Source organism: Meleagris gallopavo, chromosome 2 (assembly GCF_905368555.1).
Source record: "Meleagris gallopavo chromosome 2, MGAL_WU_HG_1.1, whole genome shotgun sequence".
In the NCBI taxonomy this organism is placed as follows: Eukaryota; Metazoa; Chordata; class Aves; order Galliformes; family Phasianidae; genus Meleagris; species Meleagris gallopavo.
In genome coordinates this window covers 53003114-53017080 of record NC_139405.1, presented here as the reverse complement: position 1 = coordinate 53017080, position 13967 = coordinate 53003114, and the positions used below count along the sequence as shown (strand labels likewise).

At 37.7% G+C, this 13967-nt stretch overlaps 1 protein-coding gene across 4 annotated transcripts; it reads left to right on the top strand.

The window, feature by feature from the left end:
• Positions 1-1219: 1219 nt before the first annotated feature.
• LOC104909738 (uncharacterized) lies at positions 1220-11857 on the top strand. 4 transcript variants are annotated; one of them, XM_085217167.1, is made up of 5 exons: positions 1220-1527; positions 3149-3278; positions 5832-5904; positions 9766-9901; positions 10651-11857. In XM_085217167.1, exons 1-4 carry the CDS (start codon positions 1300-1302, stop codon positions 9872-9874), a joined length of 540 nt encoding a protein of 179 aa, XP_085073293.1. In that variant the 5' UTR covers positions 1220-1299; the 3' UTR covers positions 9875-9901; positions 10651-11857. The 4 variants fall into 4 exon arrangements, 3 of the variants coding, with proteins under 3 accessions (XP_085073293.1, XP_085073294.1, XP_085073295.1); XM_085217168.1 differs by having other exon boundaries at positions 3206-3278; positions 10651-11853; XR_014881370.1 differs by lacking the exon at positions 9766-9901 and having other exon boundaries at positions 3146-3278; positions 10651-11854.
• The last annotated feature ends 2110 nt before the right edge of the window (positions 11858-13967 follow it).

Sequence of the window (13967 nt, the reverse complement as noted above, 5' to 3'; positions counted from 1 at the left end):
GTGTATACAGACTGCCCTTATTTCATTAAATGAATTCCTATCTGTAATGAACTCTCATTGAGATTTTTTGTAGATGTGTAGATGCCCTTAGAATAAAAAATGTATGTATTTTTTGTGTAAACTCCATATATGGAATGGAGTGACTTCACATCCAAACTGTAGGATCCCTCTATTGAGAACCTATGATATGAGGTAGGCTCAAACAAACAAAGTGGGACTAGTGCAAATGAGTGACTTGCAGCTCCCACTTTCAACTGAGATGAAATTGTTTGAGTGTCTGGTATGATGCTATGTTTTGGTACTTGGAAAAAACAATGTTGATATCACACAGATGATCATAGTTACTGCTAGGCAGTATTGTACAGAGCCAAGGCCATTTGCAGTAAAGGACCTGAGGAGCTGGGAGGGAATAGAATTAGGACAGCCATCTAAAACTGCCCAAAGATGTGTTTCACACCATATGACATCAAATGAAAGGAATTTTGAAGGGAGGGTGGTGAGCAATTGCTTATGCATCACCTGTTCTATACTTTTATGCATATATATATATATATGTCATAATTATTATCCAGGACCCATCTCCAGGACACATCTCCAGGATGCTGGAGAAACTGTTGTAGGAGTTGGAGTTATTTCATCCCACCTGAAACTAATATAAGCATAGAAGAGTCAGTCTTTTGGCCAAGCTTTCAGGTCCTAATTACATTGTCAGAAAATTAGTTTCCTGACTTTAAGGAAGACATAATTTTCTAGTTTGTGACAAACAGATTAATTGCTTGATTCTGGTAATAGTTAATGATGAAAGATCATTCTTTGAATAACTTTGTCATGATTTTTAGGATGTCTCTCTTTCTTGTCTGGAAAGAACTTGTGTTAAGGGTCTTCCTTACATATACAGTGTTTCCTGCTAGAGATAAGGTAAGCTTGCTGTATCAGATTGTGTATTTTTTGGATTTGTTTGAGGTTTCTTGCTTGGTCTTGCTCAACCCTGCTCCAGACTGCCTTGGAGCCTACACGGAAGCTTCTGAAGGGAATGGCAGATCATTTCCCAGAGTTCATTGCTAGATCTCTGCTGACAGGGCCAGCAGTTCTTGTATGAATCCCAAAATCACCCAGCTGTCAAAAGTATAGCCATGGAATGTACATACTCAAGTGTGATTTGTGCCAGCTGTTGAGTAATGAAGTTCTAACTTCTTACTGGATCAGAATCTAACTGGATCAGTGTCATGGTTTCATGATTTTTCATTATCGGTATTCCACATCATAACATCATGCAATGCACTGGGGTTTTGACTGCTGATGCTCAAGTTCCGGGTGCCTGTCCAGCGGAGAAGAGCAGCTACGTTTCCCCAGGGGGCTTTGCGGTCAGCGAGGAGATATAACTCCCGGCAAGGTCACCTGATGCTCTCTCTTCTCTGCCTGCGCTGCTTCGCTTGCGCTTCTCTGCCTGCGCTGCTTCGCTTGCGCTTCTCTGCCTGCGCTTCTCGCCTGCGCTTCTCTGCCTGCGCTTCTCATCTCAGCGTTGTGGTAAGGCCAATCCACCATCAATTTCACATTCTCTCTCCTTATAAAATTCTGTTGATACCATATTTAGTAAATTACTTTGTTTTACCTCAGATTGTTGCCACTGTTTTCAATTATTTCGGGGTCCCTTATTTTTTTTTTTTTTTCCGGGGGCGCGGATCCGCGGATCCCTCCGCCCTTCTAGTCACGGAACCGGGCCGAACCAGCCCGTAAACCGTTGACAATCAGGAATCCATGTTCAGAAGAGGATGAGTTGGAGTGAGCAAGAAAGAATGGAAATACACCAAATTGGAAGCTCTGAGATCGTGTATAGAGCAGGCTGGTGGCATCTTTTGAAGATGTAGAGCAGTAATATCAGGACTTGATCAAATGATAAAATCCAGGAAAACTTTGGCATGGACCCCTTTACCGAAAAAATCTAACTGTATGGAAGCAGACAGTCAGAAAGTCTGGGTAAATTTTACACAGTTTCAATCAGAGCAGAGTTGTATATCACACTGCCACACTAGTAAATTGGAGACCTCAATACAGATTTATGATGCCATCAAACCACAGTCTTAGTTTTACTAACTGCTCTGTGTTTTTAATGGCACTTAAGGACTTTACTGCACTGGGCATTTTATTGTGTTTAGACATGGTTTTAAACAACAGAGCTAAGATGATGCTGCCAATTACGGTCTTTTTTTTTTCCACACATAGACAGGATTCTATTTTGGTCTTACAGAGTTTAAAAATGCCTATAGGTCATTGAGCTGAAGAAAGCTTCTCCCACATTTGCTGATATCCAGTTTATATCATGTCACTAACTTAATTTGTGAATAATTTTATTTAAGCAAGCTAAGAATTTTGTAAAAGAGCAAACCTTTTGAGATTCATTCCAGTCTTCACTCCCACGGAGAGCAGTGAACTGGGAGGAGAAGACAAGGACAAAAAAGGAAAATGCAGGTATATCCAACCTAAAATGAAAACTGTTGCATCACCAACAACCAACAGTTTGATTTTAACCTTTCTTTTAAAATAGTTGAACTTGTTTAAAAACTAAGTATGTGGTTTGCTTGACTTCTAAAGCATAAGATAATTTCAGATTTAAAGGGTGAAAACAAAATCTAAAAATCATGAAAAGGAGAGAGGAAATTTAGCTGCTGTCCTGAAACTTCAAGGAATTGTTATGCCCTCCAAGAGACCAACTAAACTTTCTCTATGTGCCGTCAATAATTTATTAGAAATCCTGATAATCACTAAGAAACATTTTCCACTAGATGACAGAGGATTACAGAATACACTGATCTGTGGTGCTCTTCTTCTTATCCCATGCTCTCTTCCCAGAATACTGTTACTATCATGCATTATTGTATATGGAAGAGAGTTCTAGAAGCCAAGAAATCCATGGGATTGTATTTGGCATGCTAGTGTAGTACTTGTGTTTGCTAAAATCAGATGGGAAGAAACGTACGTTAGCTACTTTAAATAGAGCAGAAACATCCTAAATTCAACCAAAAAATAATAGCTTAAGGTTACTTTTTATTATTAGGCACAGATGATTATGTCAAAGATCGCTTTGGCTTTATTCAGTGGTAAATCTGCTGCCACCAGCTATGTGTTTTGTCTGTCTTTTTCTCAGTAGCCAGCTTTAGGCAGTGGATCAACTGAATGCCTTAAATTCTCTATTGAACCTTGGCAGTGTTATGGAAGAAGTCTGCAGCCAATCCATGGGTCCCTGGTACAGCTCCAGCAGCTTAACAGATGGATCACCAGTAAGTCTCTTTTCCATTTCTCTGTTAAATATTCATGGAGCCAGCATGTGTATAGGCCCAACCATGCCCCTGGAGGTACTAGCAAGGGTCTCTGATCTTGGAAAGATATCACATTGGCCAGTGGAAGTCTGAGGACAGAAACGTTTTCTGCAAGACTCCATCCTTGAGTGCAGAACATGGAGTGGCAGCCATATGTGCAGTTGCACTGGTGAATATGTCTGCAGTGCATGCTTATACAATCTAATAATAGGCCAGTGGCATACTGAATGTTAATGTGGGAAAACAGGGAGTGAAAGATAAGGAAATGCCTTGAAATAAGTTGAAGCATCAACCACAGAAAAAGTTTTCTTGTTATCTTGCTGCGAAATCGAATCAAAATACAAGCTAAATTCTCCACTCCCATTACATACAACTCTTTATTTTCAGAATGTACTGCAGAAAACCTTGTTAAATGCAAGGACATACAGCCCTGTGAATTGCTTAGTGTATTTAGATCCCAGTCAGAACTAGAATTATGTTTTCTTTCTATTGTTTATTATCACCATTATCATCATTAAAAAAAATATACCCCTGGAATACCAGCGTATATACATAAATATTGAGCTGCATTTTGGGGCTCTACTGCAACTATAATCTTTTCTTAACTCTGAAATGTCTACAAAGCCTACAAAGTGCTCTTTTAAAGGCCGCCTTCTGTGAAAAGAAGGATATTTTATATGATACTCAGATACATGTAAGATATTTGTCACAACCTGAATGCTATGGCATAAGAGTTCTGTAAGGTGCAACTTTAATGATGAAATAAACTACAGTGTAACTAATACAGGTTTAATCATTGTCTCCTATATACTCTGGTATTTTTTGTAGCTCAGGAAGATCTTTCCTCTCTTATAAGTAGAGTTATTTCTGAAAAGTAGTTGTTCAGTTAGCTCATGCCTATCACAAACTAAATATTTTTGAAAACAAACCTAAAGAATTTATACTGAATTTCACTTACAAAAATGGGATGCATTTGCATCATCAAAAGGTGGCCATGTAAAACCAGAAAGAGATCAAACTGGACACTTGCAAATGAACATGCTTGAAAATTAAATCCTTATATACATTGAATATTTTTGCTGTGTTTGCTATCAGTTGAGAGGAGGAAGAAGAAATAACAAAGTAGTTCAGAATGTACCTTTCCGTTTTCTTCAGTAAAAATTTGCATTTTATGGCTGACTGTTCAGACTTTCCTTGAGATTATTTTGGAGAGAGGAGTAGTAAACAAAAACAGATATAAAAAATTGCCAGAGAACTGACATTTAAGTATAAGCTAACACTGGGTATATACTTTCACAGAATCACAAAATGACAGGAATTGGAAGTGACCTGAAAAGATCATCTAGTCCAATCACCCTGATGGAACAGGAACATCTAGGCCAGATCACACAGGAATGTGTACAGGCAGATTTTGAATGTCTCCAGAGAAGGAGACTGCACAACCTCTCTGGGCAGACTGTTCTGGTGTTCTCTCACCCTTACTGTGAAGAAATCTTTTTTCTCATATTTATGTGGAACCTCCTATGCTCCAGCTTGCACCCATTGCCCCTTGTCCTATCATTGGATGTCACTGAGAAGAGCTTAGCTCCATTCTCCTGACACTCACCTTTTACATATCTATAAACATTAGTGAGGTTTCAGTGCTTCTGAACAGTTACAATCAATTTCTTTAGCTGTAGCGTACAGCACATTTTACCCACTGTTTGTTCAAGGTGAATGTTATTATTGCTGATTCTATGTGTGACCACAGTGATCTCACTTTATTCTTATATTTCTCTATGTTTATTAGAAAAATTATTTAGGCAGGATTCTTCAATTCTTGCCTAAATTTTGATTCATTGAAATGGTGAGTCATAAAACATGGTTTAGTGACTAATTGCTGATTAACTGTATTAAAATCTTTAGTCAGAGAATCCCCTCTAAAAGTACAAAGAGCATATTATCTAAGAAAATGGTCACTCACGTTTTAGACAGAAATTTAGAAATGATTCTCTTTCATGTATACTAGCAACTGAAAACCTACTTTCATAAATGTTATACACCTCATTTTAAACTTTTTTAGAGTGTAGTTTTGTTTAGTTCTCTAAATCTCATGGCTCTAATTATTTACAGCATAAACTATGTGGATATAATAGGTCATATCTTAGTGAAAATGAATTCAGTAAATGAAAATTTCTGTTCCAGAATATATCCTCACTCACTAGATTTTAAAATAATCATTTGTTTATTTCTTTATATGAGATATCCTTAGCAATAGCTATCAACATCTTCTTATCAGTACTGGAAAATTTCTATTAAAACAGAAAGGGAAACTATTATTATGTTTCAGAGAAACAGAGAGATTTTAAAACACATGATTTGGCCAACCATGAAGTGTTATACAATATATATTTTTTTAAATAAACTGCAACCATTTCAAAGTGAGAAATAGATTGTAACTAATGAGTCATTCTCTTTTTGTGAATATTGAAATAAAATGTTGACATGTTCAGAACATTTCTAACATTTTTCTAGGTAAAGGATTTACAAAAACTGTCCTGTTCCTGGAAACAATGCTGGCTTCAGCCAATCAGGTTTTAGCAGAGAGGTGAGTTTTGGAAAAACTCTTCAGTAATTTTTATTTTCAGTAGTATTTCATTAGTATTTATTTCACAGTTTTTTATATTTCGTAGATAAGTGAGAATGAACTTCACAAACACGTGAGTGCTAATTATAGTATGTTAAGCGACTGAAAGTTCTTGCTTCCACTTTGACTGATACCAAAATAGCCTGTCATAAGATATTTTGACACATCTCCTTAAAAACCCTCTGCTGAATCAGGAAGATAAAAAATAAATGTGTGAAAACAGACAGCAGAAGATATTTTCTAAAGATCTTAGAAGCTTTAAATAAATGTATTATTCTAGCCAGTCATTATGGTTAGTTGTTCAGTGGGGTTGCCTTAGTTCAATCACATTACATCACACTCTATGACTATTGACTTAACATTGCCATGGTACTTTTCGATCTATCTCCTGTAGATGACATAACATATGCACACAAGCGTACACACCTCTGTAAAACAGAATAACACACAGTAAGAAAACAATGTACTCAGACTTTAGATCAGAATTAGTCACTGCCTGTTCTTCCCGGTGGTCAATCCTGCCATATGCATCCCAGTGAATCTTTTGGATAAGGATGAACTGTGCAGTAAGTCTGTACTGCAATATTTTCTTGGATCCTGATCCTCGCATCATCCTAGCATTTGGCCAGAATGACTGTACCATATTAGGCCATCATTCTTAGGTTTCATTTTCAAGGAAAACAGTAATACAGTGGAGAAGCAGAACGCAGCATGATTAGGTGTCATTCCAGAGGGGATGATGAAATGACTGAAGAGTACACTTGGATTTGTGGATCTCTGAGAAGTGTTCCCAGGTTCCTGACCCAACAGGACAATATTAGTAAGGATCATCTAGATCCTTAATGAAAGTCTTAAATTATTTTAAAGGGAATCACTTGAAATTTGGATCAAGAGCCAATACATATGCCCAAGCACAAAAGGAGTGCTATCAAGTTTCTTTCACAAATTTACGCCTTGTGAAATTGTTTTCTGCACTGCTGTGATATAGTGCCTTTCATTATTCTCTCAAAGGAATCATCTCTTATATTTTTTCCCTTTTGGTCTATTTGGCTTCCTGCTTTAATCTAATTCTCACTGCTCAGAGGAATCATCAGACCTGGCTGAGATTTGTATCTTTATGGAGAGCTCATCAATAGTTTACATAATGTTATGACAGGGCCAGGGTTCACACAGCTGGAGAAGTACTAGGCAAGAGTCCTGAGTTAAGCAGAAAAAGACTTCTTGAGAATCTCAACATTGTTTAAATGTTTTTATTCTTCTGAAGAAGCCAAAACAACATAAAAGTGATGTGTACAGGTTTGCTGGCAGCTGGTGTGCTGCGACTGATAATGCTTGTGTTAATTATGCTCTCACTATTACCACGTGATCTACCCATCTGCTTTTTAAAGCCAGCTGTTTTCCTTTATCTTCCTGCTGAACTACCAGTTATTCAGGACAGTGATCATCTTTTTGTGAGATCAAGGAGAAAAGAACTGCAGTGAAATTCTGTTATGGAGGTTACACTGTCATGACTCAACTAATCAAGCTAAAATGCCTTTAAAAAGCAAGTTTAGTCACAGTATGTTTTCCAGCTTGAATGTCTTTAAATATTAATTAAGATTGGACCAAGAATGTATTTAGAAAACTAAATTTTTGAATTTCACCCTTCCTGGAATTCAGAAATTGTACATAGGCATTGTCAGATATTTAATAGTGCAAGTTTTAATACAAACTCTTTGCTGCACAGTTCCTACAAATACATTTTATCCAGTTTACTTCTCTCTAGTTTCTGACTGGTTGCTTAAGTCACATAATATTCTTGCTGTTCTTTATTGGGTAACTCATACCTTTTAGACTAGAAAATAGTGAACACAAAGTATTTTTCTTCAGTGGGAACATGGACATTCATGTGGACATTATTCAGACTGCTATGCACATGCAAAGAAAAAAATCATGTTCATGTAAAATAATAAAAAAGAGGCATGATGATAGTTAAAAAGCAACAGTAAATGCAGAGAAAACAATGCATCTGTGAGCTGTTGCTTTGCAGCATTTGTTCAGTATTTGTCCAGTCTTTGAGCAAATACAAAAACCCAAAACAGAGTAGCATAAAAAAACCTGTTCTTATGATACTAGAATTCCTTTTCAGCCTTTAACTAGCAAGTACATTCCCGTTCTCTCCCTTAAAAGAACAACTTCCCCCATCCCTCTGCTGCTTATGGACACATTCTTTTATTTCCCGATCTCAGAAAATATTTTCCCTTAACAAACAAAAAGTCCCAACCAATCAACCAACAAACTTATCAACCAACAAAAACAACAACGAAAACCCAACCCCCCAGTTAATGAAACAGCATTATAGACAGCAGAGCTGTCACTCGTCAGATCAGGCTGCTTAGGTTGCCATCCAACCTGACCTTGAGTTCCTCCATCTACAATATCTCTGGGTAACATGTTCCAGTGCATCACCAACCACTGAATAAAGAATTTCTTCTTAACATCTAGCCTAAATCTTTGCTCTTTCAGTTTAATGCTATTCCCCCTTGTCCTGTCACTATTAGATCGTGTAAAATGTTGGTCCCCATCCTGCTTGTATGCTCTGTTCAAATATTGGAAGGCTGCAATGAATTCTCCCTGGAGCCTTTTCTTTTCCTCTGGACCTGCACCAACAGCTCTGCATTTTTTCTGTGCTAGCACCTCCAACTTGGATGCAGATGTGGGGCAACATAGAAGGGCAGAGCCCAAGGGGACAATCACATCCCTCTCCTTGCTAGCCACCCCTCTTTTGATGCAGTCCAGGATACTGTTGGCCTTGTAGGCTGCAAGTGCATACTGCTGACTCACTTTTCACCCATCATGGCCCCCAAGTCCTTGTCAGTAGGGCTGATCTTAATGAATTCTTCTTTGTGCCTGTACTCTATCTGGGAAGTTTAATGAGGCACTTGGTCTCATTAAACTTCATTAGGTTCTCATGTCCCCACTTTCCAAGCCTATCCAGGCCCCTCTAGATGATATCCCTTCTTTCTATTGTGCCAGCTGCATCACTCAGCTTGGTGTCATCAAACTTGGCATCAAAATGAAACTTCTTTAGATTTTATCCCTGTATGAAAGAAAAGTATACACAATATTCAGAATTATCTTACTGTGGCCCCGTGGAAATTTCGTTACAAATAATATTCAAATTACTTTTAGCTTTCTTCATTTCACTTAATTTTGTGAACTACTTTGCAGAGATTACCTTTCCCATAAACATTCTTTCATCAAATAGTTTCTAAAAACTAGATTTTGAAAGAGAATAATGTTTCATATTCAAAACTGGGAGTTTCTGCAGGATAAACTTGTTTACACTGCACAAACCATTAATCTTTTCCTTTTATCATATGTGGAAAAACTTAAGAGACACTAATTTGAACATGTAAGGAAAGTTGATATATCACCATGTCAGAAACAGAAATTTAGAGTTACCAATATTCATAGAATCATCAAAATGTTTGGGTTGGAAGGGACCTTTAAGATCATCTAGTTCCAGCCTCCTGCTATAGGCAGAGACATCTCCCAGTAGATCAGGTTTCTCAAATCACATTCAGCCTGGCCTTGAACACCTCCATGGTGGGGGCATCCACAATCTCTCTGGGCAACTTGATCCAGTGTCTCACCACTCTCGTAGTAAAGAATTTATTCCTAATATCTACCCTAAATCTACCATCTTCCAGTTTAAAACCATTTCCCTTCATCTTGTCACTGCATGCCTTTTAAAAAAAAACCCTCTCCAGCTTTCCTTTATGCTCCCTTCAAGTACTGAATAGTTGCTGTAAGGTCCACGCAGAGCCTTCTCTTCTCTAGGCTGAAGAGCACAACTCTCAGACTATCCCTGCAAAGGAGGTGCTTCGGCCCTTTGAGCATCTGTGTGGCCTGCCTCTGGATCCAATCCAACATGTCCTTCTTGTGTTGAGGGTCCCAACTGGATGCGGAATTCCAGGTGAGGTCTCGTGTGAACAGAGTAGAGATGTGGAATCACCTCCCTCATCCTGCTGGTCATGCTTTTGATTCAACTCAGGATACAGTCGGTCTTCTGGGCTGCAGGAGAACATTACCAGCTCATGTTGAGTCTTTCATCAAGTGACATCCCCAAATCCTGAGCAAACCTGAGGGTTGCTCTCAAGCCATTCTCTGTCCAGCCTCTGTTTGTGCTTGAGGTTGCTCCAACCTGGGTGCAGGACCTTGCACTTGGCCATGTTGAACTTCATGAGGTTGTCATGGGCCTACCTCTCAAGCCTGTCCAGGTCCCTCTGTATGACATGCCTTCCCTTTAGCATGTTAACTGCACCACTCAGCTTGATGTCATCGGTTTTGCATATGATTGAGTCATGAATTATAAAAAACCTTTTTTAATTTTTCTGTTTTTTTTTTTCCATGATATTTCAAGGCAATATTCACAAATTTGAAGCAAATGCTGTAATTCTTAGTTCAGTCAATCCTTTCTAGCTTCTGTGAATTAATTTTGACTCACAAGATGATTTTTATAATTGGAAACATCATGAGTACACATGTTAATCAGAATTCTGGAAATATATATTTTTTAAATAGAAGAAATTTTAAACAATAAAAAGTAAACTTTTAGAAATATCTGTAGCTTTGAACATGAATTCTTTTTATTTATTTATTTATTGTCAGTTTGATATTTCCATGCAATGACATAATTTACCTGAGTTACAATTTATTTTCTAGCATAAGGAAAATCTCATATACCTGACATACTGCAGATTGGATTTAAAACTAAGAAGAAAAATGTATTCAAAGCTCTGAATGAAACCACTCTCAAGGGAAAGCTGGAGTCCTTTATTTGAAGATCTGGCTGCTACTGCTCTGTCTTACTGTGTTTGAGGGGGTATTGGAGGGATTTATGAAGAGTGAGTGATTCCTCATATTAGCAGTTTCCTATACATAATTTCAGCATGGCAGCTGAGATAAAGCTGAAGATCATCCCTGTCATTCTATCCCTAATGTGTCTAGTAACAGTTATGGCACTTTCATGCAGTTCAGACTTTTCTCTTGAACTTTACTCCAACTGTGTCTGGATCTCAGTTTCCCATAAATCAGATATATATGAACAGTAATAGAGATTTCTATAGGTTTCTACTGTCTGTATTTTTTTCTTCAAAGTTCTGGCCTCCTGTTTATGAGAAAAATCATTACATGTCATATCAAATTTTCTTAAATAAAGAATCCTTTTTTTTTTTTTTAATAAATGCACCTGTTACTTCATATCTTTATTTTTTTTCAGTCATATATATTGTTGATTTTCTTTTATTTCTTCCTGGATACAAATAGTAAATTGAAGAGGCTGATAACTGGACTGCTCTTTGTGCTTCTAACATCTGATACAAAATGGACCCTTAAAAAATTGTATCAAAGCAATTAACCTTCTTAGCATGTGCTTATGAGCATGCAAAATGAAGCAACACTCTGGTGACATCATTGTCAGGTCATCCTGCAAGAATAATGAAATCATATAGAGAGGTGTGCCCTGAGGCATACTCCGTTGCCATAATTAGATTGAAGGCTCCCTTGGATATGATGCCTTATTGCAAGAACATTTGCAGGAACTAATTGTGGTATGCTTTTGCATCAAGTATTGGTGTACAGCATCATTTATGGCTCGAAAATAGCTGTAATTGTGTGCAATGATTGAGTCATTTCCTGAATTTAGTATCCTAAGAAGAGTATGAATTAAATGACTAACACACTCTTGACTTTGTCATTTTTTTTTGTCTCTGGCTGGATTCTTAAGAAGATCTCTCTGTGCTTTTGCATTTTTAAACTAAATTAGATTTGGTATATTTTAGCACCGCCGAGAGTGACAGGTTAGTAATAATAATAATTGTTCCCAGACAGAGCACATGCAGGTGCTGCAGGATCTTCTTTTTTAGAGATCTCGCAACTCTGCCAATGCATTTCTGATCAGTACCATCTCTGCTGTGCCAGGGACTGGAGGTTTATTCAGAACAGTAGGCGCACTGAGGTTTTGAAATGGAGAAATGGTCAGTAGGGGACAAGGCTGAGGACATCATTCCTGTTTCGTTTACAGCTGAAGTTGGAAACAAATACACTCTCCTGGAGTAGTTTCATTCTTACATTATATCAGTCTACAACTCAGGAGACCATAGCTCTGCTTCCTCTGAATTTTTTTGCCTGTAGTTCTATCCTATTCATAGAGGCAATTTCTCTTAAATGTGAACCTGCACCATTGTCTTTTTAACTGGCAGATCTTGTAAAAAAGGATGAAATGACAGTTGTTTGCAGACTTGTAAAAGCAAAATAAACAACAAGTGTTGTTTTGCAAAATAGTGCTAAAGATCTAGAATCCTGCTGCCACTCAGAGAATGCAGAATATTAATTATGAATCATCAATATTTTTGGTGCCATCATTATCAAACACACACACACACACACACACACAAAATCAACCTGCACTACTTGCATTCATATCAAGACCTTTTATTTCATTTATTTGGACTGCTTTTCTATCCTGTACCAGTTAATCGCTAGCCCTATTTCAACTCAGAATCTGAATGTTATTTACCATCTGTCTCCAAGGGATGCACTTGCCAAGTCCCTTAATTTGCTATAATTGGCAGGTTTTCAGTGTACATAATTTATATTAAAAAAAAAAAGACAACAATAACAAAAAAACCCCAACAAGCTGCATTCCTGAAAAAAAAAAAAAAAAAAAAAGATTAATTAAACCATTTCTTAGGGGCTCCTAGAAGTGTTTCGAAAGGATGACTTTAAGGCCACAAGGTCTACTCTGTGTATGTGCTGTCACAGCTGATCACATTAAAAATGTATGTTGGGTTGGTCCCTAGTGCCTCTGTGCTGGTCAGAAGGATGTCACTGGCACCTGGGTAACATCACATATAAACAGTGAATTAAGCATCTTGCATTTGCATTTGTGCCTTTTGTTTACACACTGGAAACTCTGAGGCTGCAGTATAATTTATGGATACCTCCATGTAGGCAATTCTGTAGCTTATAGGATAGGAAATGCAATGGAAAAAAACAAAATCCCAAACAGATGTACAGAATACTAAATAGACCTACTGAAAGACCACAAATGGGCTGAAAGACATCATACATGTGGTTTGTAAACATGATTTTCACCTTTCTTTCTCTTCTTGCTCCTGACAGCACATGGTTAATGAGTGTGTGGCGCAGTGATGTAATGCCAGCTGATGTAAAGGCAGCTGTCAACCTAGGGGACGTCAGCTATTCTCCTGAGTTGCCCATGTCAGGAATCCTGAATACAACGTCTCCTCTGTTGCATTTCTTCCACTGTCCTTACAATTGGCAGAGAAAGGGAACAAGATAGAGGAGATTGGGATGATTCTTTGTATTTGGATTGGAAAGAGAAGGAAAGGAAATTATGAATATGGATATGCACTTGCTCATTTTGCCAGATCTAGGATGATATCTAAGTGATATGCAAGACAATTACAAGCCTCAAAATTTGCTGATGTGTGACCATATGAACTTCTTGTGTGTGTCAGTCACTGTGTATTTATTTATATAAGCAATCCAAGGAATTAACAGAGTCATGTGAAAACAAAACTGGATAGCTCTGTTCCTATCCCAGTTCCATTATAATCTGACATGTACACTTTCAGACTTAGATGAGACATGTTTTTTCTCATGTTGCTCATTTTCCAGTGGCCAGAGCTGCTCTGTTTTCGAACTCTAGCAACAATATTTGTTAAAGCCAACTCTTCTGAGGTACAATGGAAAGGCAGCTGAAGTTGAACTTTCAGTTCTACTCTGAATTCATGAAATTTTAGTCTTCATTTTTAAAGAAAGCATCTTCCCTGTGGTGTCATGAGGTGGACATCTCTTACAGTATTTAGAATGGAAAAACTCAGACTCTGGAACTAGACATAGCCTGTTCTGATATTAATGCATTAGGACGTCTCTCTAGAGGAAGTAGACAATTATGGATTATCTCATCGTTTCCATTATTGGAGTGTTCAATAGATTAGCTAAAGTGTCTATTC

What these genes read in the sequence shown, in the direction of transcription:
- LOC104909738 (XM_085217167.1), top strand. Translation starts at nt 1,300, where the DNA reads ATGCTCAAGTTCCGGGTGCCTGTCCAGCGGAGAAGAGCAGCTACGTTT. An exon ending in GCTTAACAGATGGATCACCA is followed by an intron (nt 3,279 to 5,831) that starts GTAAGTCTCTTT and finishes ACATTTTTCTAG; the next exon opens with GTAAAGGATTTACAAAAACT. An exon ending in AATCAGGTTTTAGCAGAGAG is followed by an intron (nt 5,905 to 9,765) that starts GTGAGTTTTGGA and finishes TCTCTTCTCTAG; the next exon opens with GCTGAAGAGCACAACTCTCA.